The sequence below is a fragment of the Babylonia areolata genome, chromosome 20, assembly GCF_041734735.1.
Source record: "Babylonia areolata isolate BAREFJ2019XMU chromosome 20, ASM4173473v1, whole genome shotgun sequence".
Classification (NCBI taxonomy): Eukaryota; Metazoa; Mollusca; class Gastropoda; order Neogastropoda; family Buccinidae; genus Babylonia; species Babylonia areolata.
This window is the reverse complement of record NC_134895.1, coordinates 55913780-55933318: the sequence shown is the minus strand read 5'-3', so window position 1 is coordinate 55933318 and position 19539 is coordinate 55913780. Positions and strand designations below refer to the sequence as shown.

Here is a 19539-nt window from a genome sequence, read left to right as displayed (position 1 = left end):
ATTTTCAACATTCAGATTTGAACAAATACTGCCATGTTATCCTCTGATTTTTAGACATTTCCAACATTAAAGTTTGAACAAATACTGCCATGTTATCCTCTGATTTTTAGACATTTCCAACATTCAGATTTGAACAAATACTGCCCTGTTATCCTCTGATTTTTAGACATTTTCAACATTAAAGTTTGAACAAATACTGCCATGTTATCCTCTGATTTTTAGACATTTTCAACATTAAAGTTTGAACAAATACTGCCATGTTATCCTCTGATTTTTAGACATTTTCAACATTAAAGTTTGAACAAATACTGCCATGTTATCCTCTGATTTTTAGACATTTCCAACATTAAAGTTTGAACAAATACTGCCATGTTATCCTCTGATTTTTAGACATTTCCAACATTCAGATTTGAACAAATACTGCCATGTTATCCTCTGATTTTTAGACATTTCCAACATTCAGATTTGAACAAATCCTGCCATGTTATCCTCTGATTTTTAGACATTTCCAACATTAAAGTTTGAACAAATACTGCCATGTTATCCTCTGATTTTTAGACATTTTCAACATTAAAGTTTGAACAAATACTGCCATGTTATCCTCTGATTTTTAGACATTTCCAACATTAAAGTTTGAACAAATACTGCCATGTTATCCTCTGATTTTTAAACATTTTCAACATTCAGATTTGAACAAATACTGCCATGTTAACCTCTGATTTTTAGACATTTTCAACATTAAAGTTTGAACAAATACTGCCATGTTATCCTCTGATTTTTAGACATTTCCAACATTAAAGTTTGAACAAATACTTCCATGTTATCCTCTGATTTTTAGACATTTTCAACATTAAAGTTTGAACAAATACTGCCATGTTATCCTCTGATTTTTAGACATTTCCAACATTCAGATTTGAACAAATACTGCCATGTTATCCTCTGATTTTTAGACATTTTCAACATTAAAGTTTGAACAAATACTGCCATGTTATCCTCTGATTTTTAGACATTTCCAACATTAAAGTTTGAACAAATACTGCCATGTTATCCTCTGATTTTTAGACATTTCCAACATTCAGATTTGAACAAATACTGCCATGTTATCCTCTGATTTTTAGACATTTCCAACATTAAAGTTTGAACAAATACTGCCATGTTATCCTCTGATTTTTAGACATTTCCAACATTCAGATTTGAACAAATACTGCCATGTTATCCTCTGATTTTTAGACATTTCCAACATTCAGATTTGAACAAATCCTGCCATGTTATCCTCTGATTTTTAGACATTTCCAACATTAAAGTTTGAACAAATACTGCCATGTTATCCTCTGATTTTTAGACATTTTCAACATTAAAGTTTGAACAAATACTGCCATGTTATCCTCTGATTTTTAGACATTTCCAACATTAAAGTTTGAACAAATACTGCCATGTTATCCTCTGATTTTTAAACATTTTCAACATTCAGATTTGAACAAATACTGCCATGTTAACCTCTGATTTTTAGACATTTTCAACATTAAAGTTTGAACAAATACTGCCATGTTATCCTCTGATTTTTAGACATTTCCAACATTAAAGTTTGAACAAATACTTCCATGTTATCCTCTGATTTTTAGACATTTTCAACATTAAAGTTTGAACAAATACTGCCATGTTATCCTCTGATTTTTAGACATTTCCAACATTCAGATTTGAACAAATACTGCCCTGTTATCCTCTGATTTTTAGACATTTTCAACATTAAAGTTTGAACAAATACTGCCATGTTATCCTCTGATTTTTAGACATTTCCAACATTAAAGTTTGAACAAATACTGCCATGTTATCCTCTGATTTTTAGACATTTCCAACATTCAGATTTGAACAAATACTGCCATGTTATCCTCTGATTTTTAGACATTTCCAACATTAAAGTTTGAACAAATACTGCCATGTTATCCTCTGATTTTTAGACATTTCCAACATTCAGATTTGAACAAATACTGCCATGTTATCCTCTGATTTTTAGACATTTTCAACATTAAAGTTTGAACAAATACTGCCATGTTATCCTCTGATTTTTAGACGTTTTCAACATTAAAGTTTGAACAAATACTGCCATGTTATCCTCTGATTTTTAGACATTTTCAACATTAAAGTTTGAACAAATACTGCCATGTTATCCTCTGATTTTTAGACATTTTCAACATTAAAGTTTGAACAAATACTGCCATGTTATCCTCTGATTTTTAGACATTTCCAACATTCAGATTTGAACAAATACTGCCATGTTATCCTCTGATTTTTAGACATTTCCAACATTCAGATTTGAACAAATACTGCCATGTTATCCTCTGATTTTTAGACATTTTCAACATTAAAGTTTGAACAAATACTGCCATGTTATCCTCTGATTTTTAGACGTTTTCAACATTAAAGTTTGAACAAATACTGCCATGTTATCCTCTGATTTTTAGACATTTCCAACATTAATGTTTGAACAAATACTGCCATGTTATCCTCTGATTTTTAGACATTTCCAACATTAATGTTTGAACAAATACTGCCATGTTATCCTCTGATTTTTAGACATTTCCAACATTAAAGTTTGAACAAATACTGCCAAAACACAAATTAAATGAAATCATGAAGAAGGGAAGACTCAGGAAGGGAAGCAACTTGTGAAACACGGATAAGGTAGACAAAATATGGATACAGACAAGTTTTGGACTCAGAGTTCACTGTAACTAGTATTCTGAGGGAATCCACTGCAGGGTGACTGTGTGACTTGTGCAGAGGGAGGGAATCCACTGCAGGGTGACTGTGTGACTTGTGCAGAGGGAGGGAATCCACTGCAGGGTGACTGTGTGACTTGTGCAGAGGGAGGGAATCCACTGCAGGGTGACTGTGTGACTTGTGCAGAGGGAGGCGAGAGAGGACAGATCGTTGAGTTCTGGATCTCTGTTGGACCAAAGGGCCTGCAAGATGGACAGGGCGTTGGTCAGGAATACAACGTTGTGGCTGGTGTAGGGGCTGACCTCGATGTGGGCTGCTGCTGTTTTCAAGCTTTCTGCTTCGGCTCTGTAATTGGTGGAGTACAGGCCGGTAGCGAGGCAGATCTTTTCTTCTCTGCCTCCTGGATACTGAACATAGACTCCTGCCCCTCTGTTCCGAATGGCATCTGTCGCAGAGCCGTCAATGTAGACACAGTCCAGAACTCTTTGGGGAACTGGATGTGGAGGTGTTTGGCACTGAGTGACACTCTGCTGTTACAAGTTCAAGATGAAGTCATCTCAGAATTTGTCCACGATGAATTAAAGTGAAGAAATCAACCAACCTGACTTCCTGACGAAGTTTCAGCAGTTCCTCAGAAGACACCAAATCCGTTTTATTTATGATGATGACATCTGCCAGGGCAATTTGCCTGTCAAAACAAAAACACGAAATGACAGGGAGAAGTAGTGAGGATTAATGCTGAGAGAGAGAGAGGGAGAGAGAGGGAGAGGGAGAGAGAGAGGGGGAGAGGGGGGAGGGACAGGGAGGGAGAGAGAGAGAGAGGGGGGGGGGGGAGTGGGGGGGGGGGGGAGAAGAAAGAGACAGACAGAGAGAGGAATGAATATCAATACTAATGGTTTATTCAGTAAAGGCCTTTGCCCCTTGTGAGAGGGGGTGTACAAACATCTTCAATCTGCCATAATTTTTTGCAAGAAAAATATCATATAAGCACAATTTCTCTTACTTAAATGCTTAATACAAATAAAGACACGAATTTCAGACAGTATTAGCATCTGTAAAGGATATATCAATAACCTAAATCAATAAGGCATTTGGGCTTTTAATGTACTTTGGGAGGGAGAGGGAAGAGACAGAGGGGAGAGAGAGAGAGAGGGGGGGGGGGGGGAAGAGAGAGAGACAGTGACAGAAAGAGACAGATACAGACAGGCAGACAAAGTGACACAAAGAGAGAGAGAAAAGATGGATGGACAGAGAGCTGGCTGTGATGGATGGAAGGTGAGAATGAAAGAACAGGACAACAGAACCAGTGTTAGAAAGGAAAAGGTGAGAATGAAAGAACAGGACAACACAGCCAGTGTTAGAAAGGAAAAGGTGAGAATGAAAGAACAGGACAACAGAACCAGTGTTAGAAAGGAAAAGGTGAGAATGAAAGAACAGGACAACACAGCCAGTGTTAGAAAGGAAAAGGTGAGAATGAAAGAACAGGACAACAGAACCAGTGTTAGAAAGGAAAAGGTGAGAATGAAAGAACAGGACAACACAGCCAGTGTTAGAAAGGAAAAGGTGAGAATGAAAGAACAGGACAACACAGCCAGTGTTAGAAAGGAAAAGGTGAGAATGAAAGAACAGGACGACACAGCCAGTGTTAGAAAGGAAAAGGTGAGAATGAAAGAACAGGACAACACAGCCAGTGTTAGAAAGGAAAAAGGAAAAAGATGACAAAAGTGTAGAACATAGAAAATTACTGAAGCATGCATGTGTGTGTGTGTGTGTGTGTGTGTGTGTGTGTGTGTGTGTGTGTGTGTGTGTGTGTGCTGTGTGTTAGTGAGAGAGAGAGTGAGTATGCATACAAGTATGCATGAGCACGAATGTCTGAATATATTTTTTTTAATAAACAAAGAGAATTTCTGTTTGAAGACTAATATAGAATAGAATAGAATAGGATAGAATAGAATAGAATAGAATATGTCTTTATTACCAAGTGTACCAGGGTCATAAGGAATATTGGAGTGAATAGTACATAACAAGATACAAACATAAATTTAAAATCATACACAGATACAGTAGAAATTAGGATACATACAAGTGCATATCAATATAAAAACTTGAGCATACTCACACAAGCATGCACTGCACGCACACACACACACACATGCACACACGTTTGAACAGAAGCTGCATATTACATGTGGATGGGGCTGATGACCAGATCTTTCAGTAGATGGTTGTTGGTTGCACAGTTCTATTTATCACACTGGATTTGTTCGAGAGACAGGGCACTGACTGCTTTGGGGAAAAAGCTATTGGTGAAGCGATTGGTTTTGGTCCTTATACTTCTGTACCGTCGACCAGAGGGGAGCATCTCGAAAATCCCAAAAGCTGGATGTGATTCGTCCTGGCTGATTGATTTTGCTTTTTTGAGTAGCCACTTATAATATATGTCTTCTAGTGAAGGTAGATCAGCCTCGGTAATCTTGGTGGCAGTTTTTACGATTCTGTTAAGGGTTGCAACTTCTGCCTTGGAAATGTTTCCATACCAAACAGTAATAGCGAAGATTAGCACACTTTCAATGACTGCTCGGTAGAAATCAACCATGATTTCTTTTTTAATTCCAAACTTTTTGAGGCGCCGAAGAAAGTACAGGCGCTGTTGTGCTTTCTTAACAATTTTTTCCGTATTTTTCTCCCATTTCAAATTGTTGGAAATGATCAGTCCGAGAAATTTAAAGTCGCTGATGATCTCTACTTGCTTGTCTTTAATGACAAGTGGTAAGGGGTCAGATCTGGTCTTCCTGAAATTTAGAATTAATTCTTTGGTTTTGACATGTTGAGTTCTAAGTTTTTTTGATCACAACAGCTGACAAGTTCATGTGCTTCTTCCCTATATTTTGAATCATCACTGTTCGTAATCACCTCCTCTAGAGTAGTATCTTCGGCAAACTTGACCATGGTGTTACATTCATTACGAGCTGTACAGTCATGTGTGAATAGTGAGTACAACAGTGAGGATAGAACACATCCCTGTGGGGTGCCTATGTTGAGAATGCATGGGAAGGAAGTGAGGTCACCAACTTTAACAACTTGCGGTCTGCATCTTAGAAAATTTAGGATCCATGCACAAATTGATCCAGGCAGTGAGAGGTCTTTCAGTTTAAAATATAGTTTTGATGGTACTATTGTGCTGAATGCAGAGCTGTAGTCAATGAAAAGGATCCTGGCATAGCTGTTAGGATTTTCGAGATGTCTGATGACATGGTAGAGACCTATGCTAATGGCATCTTCAACTGATCTGTTAGCTCTATAGGCGAACTGAAAGGGATCAAAAGATGGAGGAATGCAGGTTTTTAGGAATTGTACAATCAAGCATTCAAATGTTTTCATTACGACTGATGTTAAGGTTAAGGGACGATAATCATTAAGACAACTAGGCTGTGTTTTTTTTGGAACAGGAAAGGAAGAGGTGGTGGGATGACTGAAGGAACAGAGTAGTGGGAAAGGTGGGACGACTGAAGGAACAGAGTAGTGGGAACTGAAGGAACAGAGTAGTGGGAAAGGAAGAGGTGGTGGGACGACTGAAGGAACAGAGTAGTGGGAAAGGAAGGGGTGGTGGGATGACTGAAGGAACAGAGTAGTGGGAAAGGAAGAGGTGGTGGGACGACTGAAGGAACAGAGTAGTGGGAAAGGTGGGACGACTGAAGGAACAGAGTAGTGGGAAAGGTGGGACGACTGGAGGAACAGAGTAGTGGGAAAGGTGGGACGACTGGAGGAACAGAGTAGTGGGAAAGGAAGGGGTGGTGGGACGACTGAAGGAACAGAGTAGTGGGAAAGGAAGAGGTGGTGGGATGACTGAAGGAACAGAGTAGTGGGAAAGGAAGAGGTGGTGGGACGACTGAAGGAACAGAGTAGTGGGAACTGAAGGAACAGAGTAGTGGGAAAGGTGGGACGACTGGAGGAACAGAGTAGTGGGAAAGGAAGGGGTGGTGGGATGACTGAAGGAACAGAGTAGTGGGAAATGAAGGAACAGAGTAGTGGGAAAGGAAGGAACAGAGTAGTGGGAAAGGTGGGACGACTGGAAGAACAGAGTAGTGGGAAAGGAAGAGGTGGTGGGACGACTGGAAGAACAGAGTAGTGGGAAAGGAAGAGGTGGTGGGACGACTGGAGGAACAGAGTAGTGGGAACTGAAGGAACAGAGTAGTGGGAAAGGAAGGAACAGAGTAGTGGGAAAGGAAGAGGTGGTGGGACGACTGGAGGAACAGAGTAGTGGGAACTGAAGGAACAGAGTAGTGGGAAAGGAAGAGGTGTTGGGACGACTGAAGGAACAGAGTAGTGGGAAAGGAAGAGGTGGTGGGACGACTGAAGGAACAGAGTAGTGGGAAAGGAAGAGGTGGTGGGACGACTGGAGGAACAGAGTAGTGGGAACTGAAGGAACAGAGTAGTGGGAAAGGAAGGGGTGGTGGGACGACTGGAGGAACAGAGTAGTGGGAAAGGAAGAGGTGGTGGGACGACTGAAGGAACAGAGTAGTGGGAAAGGAAGGGGTGGTGGGACGACTGGAAGAACAGAGTAGTGGGAAAGGAAGAGGTGGTGGGACGACTGAAGGAACAGAGTAGTGGGAAAGGAAGGGGTGGTGGGACGACTGGAAGAACAGAGTAGTGGGAAAGGAAGAGGTGGTGGGACGACTGAAGGAACAGAGTAGTGGGAAAGGAAGAGGTGGTGGGATGACTGAAGGAACAGAGTAGTGGGAAAGGAAGAGGTGGTGGGACGACTGAAGGAACAGAGTAGTGGGAAAGGAAGGGGTGGTGGGACGACTGAAGGAACAGAGTAGTGGGAAAGGAAAGGGTGGTGGGACGACTGAAGGAACAGAGTAGTGGGAACTGAAGGAACAGAGTAGTGGGAAAGGAAGAGGTGGTGGGACGACTGAAGGAACAGAGTAGTGGGAAAGGAAGGGGTGGTGGGATGACTGAAGGAACAGAGTAGTGGGAAAGGAAGAGGTGGTGGGACGACTGGAAGAACAGAGTAGTGGGAAAGGAAGGGGTGGTGGGACGACTGGAAGAACAGAGTAGTGGGAAAGGAAGAGGTGGTGGGACGACTGAAGGAACAGAGTAGTGGGAAAGGAAGAGGTGGTGGGATGACTGGAGGAACAGAGTAGTGGGAAAGGAAGAGGTGGTGGGACAACTGAAGGAACAGAGTAGTGGGAAAGGAAGAGGTGGTGGGACGACTGAAGGAACAGAGTAGTGGGAAAGGAAGGGGTGGTGGGACGACTGAAGGAACAGAGTAGTGGGAAAGGAAGAGGTGGTGGGACGACTGGAAGAACAGAGTAGTGGGAAAGGAAGGGGTGGTGGGATGACTGAAGGAACAGAGTAGTGGGAACTGAAGGAACAGAGTAGTGGGAAAGGTGGGATGACTGAAGGAACAGAGTAGTGGGAACTGAAGGAACAGAGTAGTGGGAAAGGTGGGACGACTGAAGGAACAGAGTAGTGGGAAAGGTGGGACGACTGAAGGAACAGAGTAGTGGGAAAGGAAGAGGTGGTGGGATGACTGAAGGAACAGAGTAGTGGGAAAGGAAGAGGTGGTGGGACGACTGAAGGAACAGAGTAGTGGGAAAGGAAGGGGTGGTGGGACGACTGAAGGAACAGAGTAGTGGGAAAGGAAGGGGTGGTGGGACGACTGAAGGAACAGAGTAGTGGGAAAGGTGGGACGACTGAAGGAACAGAGTAGTGGGAAAGGAAGGAACAGAGTAGTGGGAAAGGAAGGGGTGGTGGGATGACTGAAGGAACAGAGTAGTGGGAAAGGAAGGAACAGAGTAGTGGGAAAGGAAGGGGTGGTGGGATGACTGAAGGAACAGAGTAGTGGGAAAGGAAGAGGTGGTGGGATGACTGAAGGAACAGAGTAGTGGGAAATGAAGGAACAGAGTAGTGGGAAAGGAAGGGTGACAGAGGACTGCACTGACTAACAGTGAGTTATTACATGAATTATAACAATGAATTCAACATCCCTATAACAGGAACACTTCTTTATGTATATATGTATGCATTTTCGCATATGCATATGCATTAGCTTATTTGCAGCCAGTACTGTCTTACCTCTGTGACTCGTTGATTGACCCATCTTCTTTCCTTTCATGAATTTGCTGGAAAAAAAACATTCCTAATGATTGCTTCACATGGGATTTGCTGGAAAAAAACATTTCTAATGAATGTTTCACATGGAATTTGCTGGAAAAAAAACATTCCTAATGATTGCTTCACATGGGATTTGCTGGAAAAAAACATTTCTAATGAATGTTTCACATGGAATTTGGTGGAAACAAATCATTCCTGATGACTTTTTCACATGGAATTTGCCGGAAAAAAAACATTCCTTATGATTGTTTCACATGGAATTTGCTGGAAAAAAATTTCTAATGACTGTTTCACATGGAATTTGCTGGAAACAAATCATTCCTAATGACTGTTTCAAATGGAATTTGCTGGAAACAAATCATTCTTAATGACTGTTTCAAATGGAATTTGCTGGGAAAAAACCCATTCCTAATGACTTTTTCACATGGAATTTGTTGGAAAAAACTTTCCTAATGACTGTTTCACATGGAATTTGCTGGAAAAAATAATTCCTATTGACTGTTTCAAATGGAATTTGCAGGAAAAAAATCATTCCTAATGACTGTTTCACATGGAATTTGCTGGAAAAAACATTCCTAATGACTGTTTCACATGGAATTTGTTGGAAAAGAAACATTCCTAATGATTGTTTCACATGAAATTTGCTGGAAAAAAACCCATTCCTAATGACTGTTTCACATGAAATTTGCTGGAAAAAAACATTCCTAATGACTGTTTCACATGGAATTTGCTGGAAAAAAACATTCCTAATGACTGTTTCACATGGAATTTGCTGGAAAAAACATTCCTAATGACTGTTTCACATGGAATTTGCTGGAAAAAAATCATTTCTAATGACTGTTTCAAATGGAATTTGCAGAAAACCCCCCATTCCTAATGACAGTTTCAGATGGAATTTGCTGAAAACAAATCATTCCAAATGACTGTTTCAAATGGAATTTGCAGGAAAAAAAATCATTTCTAATGACAGTTTCAGATGGAATTTTTCAAGACATATTACCACAAAAACTGAACCTAAAACCAGATAACTGTTCACCATTATCTGATTTTAAAACAAAAAACAAAGCAAAATGAAGGCCACTCTATCAATCCATGTCATAGATGATACAGATGCATGCACCCCAACCTCCAATCCATCCTTTCAAACTTCACAAGACCTGTAAAGATGCTATTTTTGTGGGAAAAAAGCAACAATCAAGAGATATCTCACTTTCATTGTCAGTGTTTGCCGGACTCCTCTCCTTGCTTGCTCAACAAAATGTTGGACTGACGCCATCCTCAAGACATGTGATCGTGGCGAACTAAATCAACCAAGATCGCTTTCTTTAGCTGATGTTCAGAAAGAATTGAAGCCAAAGTTAGAAGGAGAAGACAGTGATGAACATTTTTGGGCAATCTGATAGAAAATAAAGGGAGCAATCAAGAAAGTGGCCAAGATACGACTATCATTAAGTGATGCCAGCTGTACAGCTGTAGCAGGTGATAGAAAGTGACTGAATTATTAGCAGGACACAGTGTGAGTGATTTTCTTGGCACTCAGCCAATGCAGTCTGATGAAATGATTGTGTGAGAGGGGTGAAGAGGAGGGGGCTGGAGACCAAGGGGGTGTGGCCTCACATCCATATTATCACTTAGAGAAGTCACAATGCATTGTGTATCGGTCTCTTTTTAAAAATGTTTTTATTGTGGTTGTTCTAGTATGATTTTGTCTGTGCAGATATCCATTTGTCCAGAAAATATGATATTTTAGTGCAAATTACCTGACTGATGTTTGTAATGAACAGGTTGAAAATGTGACAAAAAAGAAAACACTCATTTCAAAACAATAGTATGTCACTGGAAATATATAAAATTGGAAAACATCATGTGCTTTGTATTCTTTATTCATTTACCTTTCAGAAAATATATACTCCATTAACAAAGAGCACAGAATTTTTTGAAAATTTATACCCGTTTTTGTGGAAAAAAACCCTGGCAAATAGATTTCACTTAAATCTTATTTTCATGGCAGCAAAGGGGTTAAATGAGCCACCCCCATGATCCCCACCTATTTTCACCCAAACTTCATCAGACGGAATTGTAGAGTCACACCAAGTTAACTTCCCTTCTTTTTCATACTGGTCTAGAAGTTTTTGAACAAATTCTGGAACATATCTGACAGTTCCGACTGGTGTTCTGATTCTTTGTGGCGACGTTTTGTTTGTTTGTGGCGGCGTTTTGTTTGTTTGTGGACATGTCTGTGTGTCCATGGATTTGAACTTGAACTTCTTGACAGGTGTTGCAGTCGATGATCCTGTCATACTGCTGTCAAAGTCATTGTCTTTTTGTGGAGATGTCTGTGTATCGATGGTTTTGGATTTGATGGATGTTGAAGTTAAAGGTTCTGTCACACTGCTGTCAAAGGCATTGTCTTTTTGTATCGATGGTTTTGGATTTGATGGATGTTGAAGTTAAAGGTTCTGTCACACTGCTGTCAAAGTCCCTGTCACAGTCTGTTGTGGCCAGGTCTTTGTCATTGTCCTTTTCCGTTTGAGGGGGCGAAAATCTGGTTTTTTGAGATGGCCATGGCTCTTTTTGTCGATATAATGGCACACTGGACACTGATCAAATGTGAGAGTGCCATCTAAATCAGACCACAATATCTGTGTTGTATGTATATTGTCTGTGCACAAGTGTTTGTTGTTGTAGAATCAGAAACAACATTCATGGCTCGTTTTAGTGTCGTCAGTCTCACATAACATTTGATACAGAAAGGAACCGGGTGTTGTCCTTTGATGTCTGCGTTAATGTCAATGCCTAGGGTTATATGTCAGGTCAGGTCATTAGATCTGCTACTGGTAACCTGTAATCCAGTACAACCTGTTCAGGGTCGGGTTGCCGACGACTAAACCGGCACTTCCACCGCTCCCTTCTGGGACTGGTGAGGCGGGTGGCTAGACACCCTTATGGAGATCCATAAAAGGGCGTTGGCTCGGGAGAGCCACCGACGGCCATCTAGCTCCACTGTGCTGTGTGCATGCCACACGCAGTTGGCCTCCGGGGTGTGTCTACCCATGTATGCGAAGTCTGGATCCGGCAGAATCTGCGGAAGAAACCTATCGGTTCAACGGAGAGGAAGGCGATTACAGCAACGCACTGTGGAGTGCAGAGAGCAAGATGAGACACCGAAAGGATATCTTGGTCATCCACTGCATCCGTGCTCATCCTCCAGTCATCTCGACTTAGTCTTGCCACTGGAAATTGGTGGACCCGGACGAGAGAGTGAGGTTGACGTTGCGCAACTCCTCTTCACTTTAAACAAACTCATCGCGCAAGTCATCAGTCATCCAAAATGACCTTTCATCCTTCATTTCATCACCCCCAAGTCCTGTGGCGACAGGCGAGCGACGAAACGACAGGTGTGGGTACACTGGCAGTCGCAGCCGCAGACCTGCACGCAGGCGGCTCAGGCCATAGGGTCGTTCTTCGTCGACAGGAGCAGCGATGGAGCTCGGCAGCCGTCTGAGCGTCTGAGCAGCCCTCTTTAGGAATGCACTGCTCACCTCCCTGGCATGAGGAAGGGGCTAGAAAAGGTGCCCTAAAAATTGCCTGCTCCATATCACCCTGGCCAGCATACCGCGGCTGGCGGGGACCCTACATCAGCGGTCGAAACAAAGAGAAAGAAAAGAAAAAAACAAGGATCGTTCCTCTCACCATTGGTGCTTGGAACATAAGGACTCTCCTGGACAGAGATAATGCGGACAGACCCCAAAGGAGAACAGCACTAGTTGCATCCGAACTCGCCAGATACAACATCGACATCGCAGCCTTGAGTGAGACTCGGCTTGCAGGCGAAGGCGAGCTCTGTGAACGGGGATCTGGTTACACCTTCTTCTGGAGTGGACGAGGAAGCGAAGAGCGACGTGAGGCTGGCGTTGGTTTTGCAGTAAAAACAGCACTTGTCAGCAAGCTAGCTGGAATCCCAAAGGGAGTCAACGATAGGCTTATGACCATGAAACTCCCACTGGCATCTGGCCAGAAGCATCTCACCATTGTCAGTGCCTACGCCCCAACCATGACCAACCCGGATGAAGTGAAGGCGAAGTTCTACGAGGACCTTCACTCTGTCATTGCTGCCATCCCTAAAGCAGACAAGCTCATCATTCTTGGGGACTTCAATGCTAGAGTTGGCTCTGACTACATCTCCTGGGATGGAGTGATTGGAAAGCACGGTGTGGGCCACTGCAACCCAAATGGATTGCTTTTGCTTCAGACCTGTGCAGAGCACGAACTGCTGATAACCAACACAGTTTTCTGCCTCCCCACCCGTAACAGGACGTCATGGATGCACCCTCGCTCAAAGCATTGGCATCTCATCGATTATGTCATCGTCAGGAAAAGGGATAGGCAAGATGTACGTGTAACAAAGACCATGTGCGGCGCCGAGTGTTGGACAGACCATCGCCTTGTAGTCTCGAAGTTGAATATTCGAATCCAACCCAAGAGACGCCCCCAAGGCCAGAAGGCTCCAAAACGGCTCAACATCGCTAAGCTGAAAAGCATCACCATCAAACAGTCCTTTGTGGAGCTGCTGGAAGATCGTCTGGAATCCGCCTCTCTGGACAACCAGAATGTGGAGTCTGACTGGAGGACCCTGCGTGAGCTGATCTATAGTACAGCTTCAGAGACCCTGGGACCCATGACCAGAAAGCACAAAGACTGGTTTGATGAAAACTGTGATGAAATCAAGCAGCTTCTGGATGAGAAACGCCGTCTGCATCAAGCCCACCTGAGCAACCCAAAGTCCACATTAAAAAAGGATGCGTATGATGCCATCCGCAGGACTGTTCAGCAAAAGTTACGCCAGATGCAGGATAAGTGGCTGAGTGACAAAGCTGATGAGATCCAGGGATATGCTGACAGGCACGATATGAAGAGGTTCTATGATGCCTTAAAAGAAGTCTACGGCCCCACATCCTCAGGATCATCCCCCCTCCTCAGTGCAGATGGGAATACCTTGATCACCGAGAAGGAGAACATTCTCGAACGATGGGCTGAGCACTTCAACAGTGTCTTAAATCGCCCTTCCTCCATAAATGATGAAGCCATAGACCGTCTCCCACAAGTCCCCATCAACGAAGCACTGGACGATCCGCCAACACTTCTTGAGACCCAGAAAGCAATCCGTCTGCTATCCAGTGGCAAAGCACCTGGCTCAGACTCCATACCAGCAGAGGTCTACAAGGATGGAGGCACTGTGTTGACTGAGAAGCTTCATCAGCTGTACTCACTCATGTGGAAAGAAGAGACGATCCCCCAGGATTTCAAAGATGCATGTATCATTCACTTGTACAAGCGAAAGGGGAACCGGCAAGCCTGTGATAACCATCGGGGCATTTCCTTGCTCTCCATCGCAGGCAAGATACTTGCCAGGATCCTACTTAACCGCCTCACAGCACACCTTGACCAAGGTCATTTGCCTGAGAGCCAATGTGGATTCCGGAAAGAGCGCGGAACCACTGACATGGTGTTTGCTGCAAGGCAGCTGCAAGAGAAATGTCAGGAGCAAAATGCTGATCTGTTCTCCACCTATGTCGACCTCACTAAGGCCTTCGACACCGTGAGTAGAGAGGGACTGTGGAAGATCATGGCCAAGTACGGATGCCCTCGGAAATTTATTTCCTTGGTCAGCCAATTCCATGAAGGCATGCAGGCTCGAGTCCAGGACAATGGTGAAACATCTGCTCCTTTTGCTGTCACAAATGGTGTCAAGCAAGGCTGCGTCCTGGCTCCAACGCTGTTCAGCCTCATGTTCTCTGCAATGCTTACTGATGCCTTCAGAGATGGCGATGTTGGAATCGGCCTAAAGTACCGAACAGATGGCAAGCTGTTTAACCTCAGAAGGCTTCAAGCAAAAACGAAGGTCATGACAGACATCATCAGAGACTTTTTGTTTGCTGATGATTGTGCCCTCAACGCTGGATCTGAAGTTGACATGCAACTCAGCGTCGACAAGTTTGCCACTGCCAGCAGGAACTTCGGCCTTACCATCAGCACGAGGAAAACTGAAGTTCTCCATCAGCCAGCCCCAGGGAAACCCTACGTTGAGCCCAACATCACAGTCAACGGTCAGAGACTCAGTGCGGTGGAGCGGTTCACATACCTTGGCAGCACACTGTCACGAAATGCGACCATCGACGATGAAGTGAACGTCAGGATTGCAAGAGCAAGCGCAACTTTTGGTAGACTCAATGCAAATGTCTGGAACAGAAGAGGCATTAGTCTTGAGACCAAGCTAAAGGTCTACAGAGCAGTAGTTCTCCCCACACTACTGTACGCCTGCGAAACTTGGACAGTGTACCAACGACATGCCAAGAAGCTGAACCACTTCCACACAACATGCCTCAGGAAGCTACTGAACATCAAGTGGCAAGACAAGACCCCAGACACAGAGGTGCTCGCAAAAGCCACCCTTCCCAGCATCTTCACCATCCTGATGCAGTCCCAGCTTCGTTGGGCTGGACACGTGGCGCGTATGCCAGACCATCGGCTGCCCAAAAGGCTCTTCTATGGCGAGCTGCAACAAGGGAAGAGATCACACGGAGGTCAGAAGAAGTGCTTCAGAGATACTCTGAAAGTCTCTCTGAAAGCGTTTGATATCAACCCTGACACCTGGGAGGAATCTGCAGTGGACCGTGACAAATGGCACGCTGCTGTGCACAAAGGCGCCAGGTTGTGCGAGGCCAACAGGACTGCTGCAGCTGTTCAGAAGAGGCAGGCCAGAAAGTCACGGGCAAACAAGCTCCCTGACAATGATATGCCTGTCTTTGTCTGCCCCAACTGTCAGCGAACATTTCGTGCGCAGATTGGACTATTCAGCCATCTGCGCACTCACAGATAGATTCATGAGCATCCTTCCCCCCACCCCACCACCACCCTCCCCCCATCCCCCATCCCCCATCTGGATGACAACGATGGTCATCATCGATCTCGATGGACACACCACCAATGTCAATGCCGTGATGCACAGAAAGGAACCGGGTGTTGTCCTTTGATGTCTGCGTTAATGTCAATGCCGTGATGCACAGAAAGGAACCGGGTGTTGTCCTTTGATGTCTGCGTTAATGTCAATGCCGTGATGCACAGAAAGGAACCGGGTGTTGTCCTTTGATGTCTGCGTTAATGTCAATGCCGTGATGCACAGAAAGGAACCGGGTGTTGTCCTTTGATGTCTGCGTTAATGTCAATGCCGTGATGCACAGAAAGGAACCGGGTGTTGTCCTTTGATGTCTGCGTTAATGTCAATGCCGTGATGCACAGAAAGGAACTGGGTGTTGTCCTTTGATGTCTGCGTTAATGTCAATGCTGTGATGCACAGAAAGGAACCGGGTGTTGTCCTTTGATGTCTGCGTTAATGTCAATGCCGTGATGCACAGACAGTTCCAAAGCATATTTCTCACACATTCTTATGTTAAATTTTTTATCTTTAGGCTGTCTTTTCACATGTTCCCCACATATCCGACACAAAGAGTCCAATCTCTCACAGTGCAGTGTGAATGTGTGTTCAAGTGATGGTTCCATCGTGTTATCTATCGTCTCACACATATCACAAAGAACATGCTGTACACATAAACAACAGAGCCTTTTACCAAAACAAACACTTCTCACTCACAGAGCACATGTACACCTTCATGAATCACATAACAAAAACTCTATGAAAAATATGAATAGAGAACAACGTTGAATTGAAATGGCAATAAAATCGGCATCCCACTGGCAGCACTTAGCAGAAACAAAGAAGGCCTAGATACCGCGCAAGCATCCCGCTCGCAAGGTGTCTGGAATTCGGTCAAAAAGTCAAGCCACTGGCACCGCTCAAGTCAAAAGGTGTCTGGAATTGGGTCAAAAAGTCAAGCCACTGGCACCGCTCAACTCAAAAGGTGTCTGGAATTGGGTCAAAAAGTCAAGCCACTGGCACCACTCAACTCAAAAGCTGGCAGGAAGAAGTGAGCGAAGAGCCGTGTGAAGGGAAAATGAAGAACAAAACAAAACAAAACGACATGCTAAAGCCACAGAAAAAAAGCAAGGAACATACCTTTCCACAGTATTTTGCATCCACCATTACAATGATGCCTGCAAAAGGATAGAAGAAATCATTTCTGGTGTAATCTGGTATGAGACACAAACCCACAACTGTTACTTTAGCTCTGAGTGTGATAATAAGAGAAAAACAATTTATGTTTCGAACCTGAAAATGAACAACAAAAAACACAAACCCCCAAAAACACACTACACCCTAAAGCAAGCGAGTCAACACTGGCTTGTAATCAGAAAACCCTGGGGGAAAAAAGAAAAGAAAAGAAGGCACAAGTACAGTCACATTCATGCACATAAACCTTGGACATGCCTCTGACGCTGACCATTCCGCCAATTTTGTCATCACTTTATTTCATAAAAACCATAACTTCAGACAGGTAAATGTATGAGATGAGCACAAGACAGGCTGCAGGTGAGGTCTAAGGAGGTGGCCTGGTGTGCTACAGGGCACAAGGGGCATGAATAATTATGTGCTACAGTGTGAGGAATAATTATGTGCTACAGTGTGAGGAATAATTATGTGCTACAGGGCACAAGGGGGAGGAATAGTTATGTGCTACAGGCCACAAGGGGGATGAATAATTATGTGCTACAGGCCACAAGGGGGATGAATAATTATGTGCTACAGGCCACAAGGGGCAGGAATAGTTATGTGCTACAGGACACAAGACCTCCCACCCATAAAATGCCAACTGCAAAAACAACAACAACAAAAAACACACACACACACACACACGCACGCACGCACACACACACACACACACACACACACACGCACGCACAAAATAACGAAGAAGAAAAAGACAGCAAACAAATAAATACTAATTTACTGCAAGAAAATATAAGAAATCCACTACGGCTTACATTGAAATTAAGTTATCATTATTAGTTTTATTAATTTATTTATTATCAATTAGTATATTATAACATTATGTCTATCTTATTTGCCAATACCCATGAGCTATGAATGTTTAGCAAATGACTTACCATCAAGATAGATGTCACTGCAAAGTTCTTCATCCAGCCAGAATATGGAAGCAATAGGACCTGCAGGAAAATTCACTTTCTTGTTTCAGCATTGAGGAAGTTTCAGTTATATCAAGACAAGATAATTCTTTGAAAAATTCAATGATTGACAGAATACAGGAGATAACAGTGTGTGACAGCATCTGTCTCTTTCTCTCTCTTTCTTTATCTCTCTCTCACACACACATAATTATTCACAGTGAGATTGCTGACAGTAACAGTGATCGCTGAGGAAAAATATACACAAATAAAATGAAGGGTACAACAGCTGTGAAGTTAGAGTGTTGGACTAGTGAGTTCAGGCCTTGTGTTGGCACCTAGTGGGTCAATGGTGGAGAGTTTTCTGGTCTCCTTCACTCTTTTAATGTGTTTAAACATGCTGAGGATCAAAGAAGCGTGTTAATGGTCCCATTATCCATGTCAGTGTTTGGCAGCTTCTGGAAGCGTCAACATACCCAGGATGCAAACCCCTGAAAAAAAAAAGGAGTATGGCTGCCTATCATAGCACACACAATCACACACACACACATGCACGTACACAAACACACACACACACACTGATTATACAAACACTGAAAACTAAAAGGTTTACCAGGATCAGCAAGGCCAGTTGTCTCCAGTAAAATGTAGTCAAACTTTCCTCTTTTGCTCATCAAGTTCTCTATTGCTTTCACTCCATTGTCTCTGAAACAAAAACATTATATTCATTTTAAAGATACTACTACTCCTACTTGTATTTATATACAGCAGTAAATCTTGTGCAGAAACAAATCAAAGTGCCTACACACAGAACTTTCACACGCATGCATAACTCTGACACAAGGAAAGACAAAAACTTCTCTCTAAAACCATCAAGTCCCATTCTCACCATGTTCTCAAAGGCACTTCATCAACCATTTCATTTCCAACCCAACCTGTTTGTATTGCAGTTGTGAAAGATAGGTTGGTATTTTTTGTTTGTTTGTTTTATTGTTGTTTGTTTTTAGTATTATCTCACATTTTGTGAAGAGACTTTACATCAAGGTGAACAAGCACACTCACTTGACAGAGCAGCAGAGACAGCCATTGCGAAGTTCCAGCCACTCTTCATACAGTTCGCCCTGCTGGCCAACTGACATGGACTTTTCCACAGAGTCTCCTGTCATCACATGTCAGTAGGTTATCCTGCAAAACAGCTGCAGTAAACATTTGACAGACAATAAAACATCACACACACACACACACACACACACACACACACACACAAACATAAACTTAATTTTAAAGCACACACATACACACATTATAATTTTGAAAACAATTCAAATCTCACTTTCTGGTAAGATGAAGGATGACAAAGGAAAATTTAAAAAAAAACCCAACAATGAGCTTGAAATTTTTCCCCCATTCTTAAATTCTGAGGGTTTAAATTTTTTTTTTTTTACGTCCCCAATGTTTTTTTAAAAATTTTTTTTTTATTTTTTCCCTTTTTGATGAAAATAAATTGTTTAATTTCATAATTTTTTTGTTATCAACTGTTTTGTATATTTTTTGTTACCCCAAATGTTTTGTATTATTTTGGGGGGAAATTATATTTGCTAGTTAGTAGCAAAATTT

The 19539-nt window shown here is 42.8% G+C and overlaps 1 protein-coding gene across 1 annotated transcript in view; it reads right to left on the bottom strand.

Moving 5' to 3' along the window:
• The window catches only part of LOC143294750 (zinc-regulated GTPase metalloprotein activator 1-like), a 44260-nt gene extending 25129 nt beyond the window's left edge, over positions 1–19131 (bottom strand). The window contains exons 1-6 of the mRNA XM_076606213.1: positions 18985–19131; positions 18536–18627; positions 17905–17964; positions 16916–16953; positions 8803–8849; positions 3323–3409 (exon numbers count right to left, since the gene is read on the bottom strand). Coding sequence (XP_076462328.1) covers positions 3323–3409; positions 8803–8849; positions 16916–16953; positions 17905–17964; positions 18536–18627; positions 18985–19088 — 428 coding nt within the window. The 5' untranslated portion in view covers positions 19089–19131. The remainder of the gene's footprint in view (positions 1–3322; positions 3410–8802; positions 8850–16915; positions 16954–17904; positions 17965–18535; positions 18628–18984) is intronic.
• Between the last annotated feature and the right edge of the window lie 408 nt (positions 19132–19539).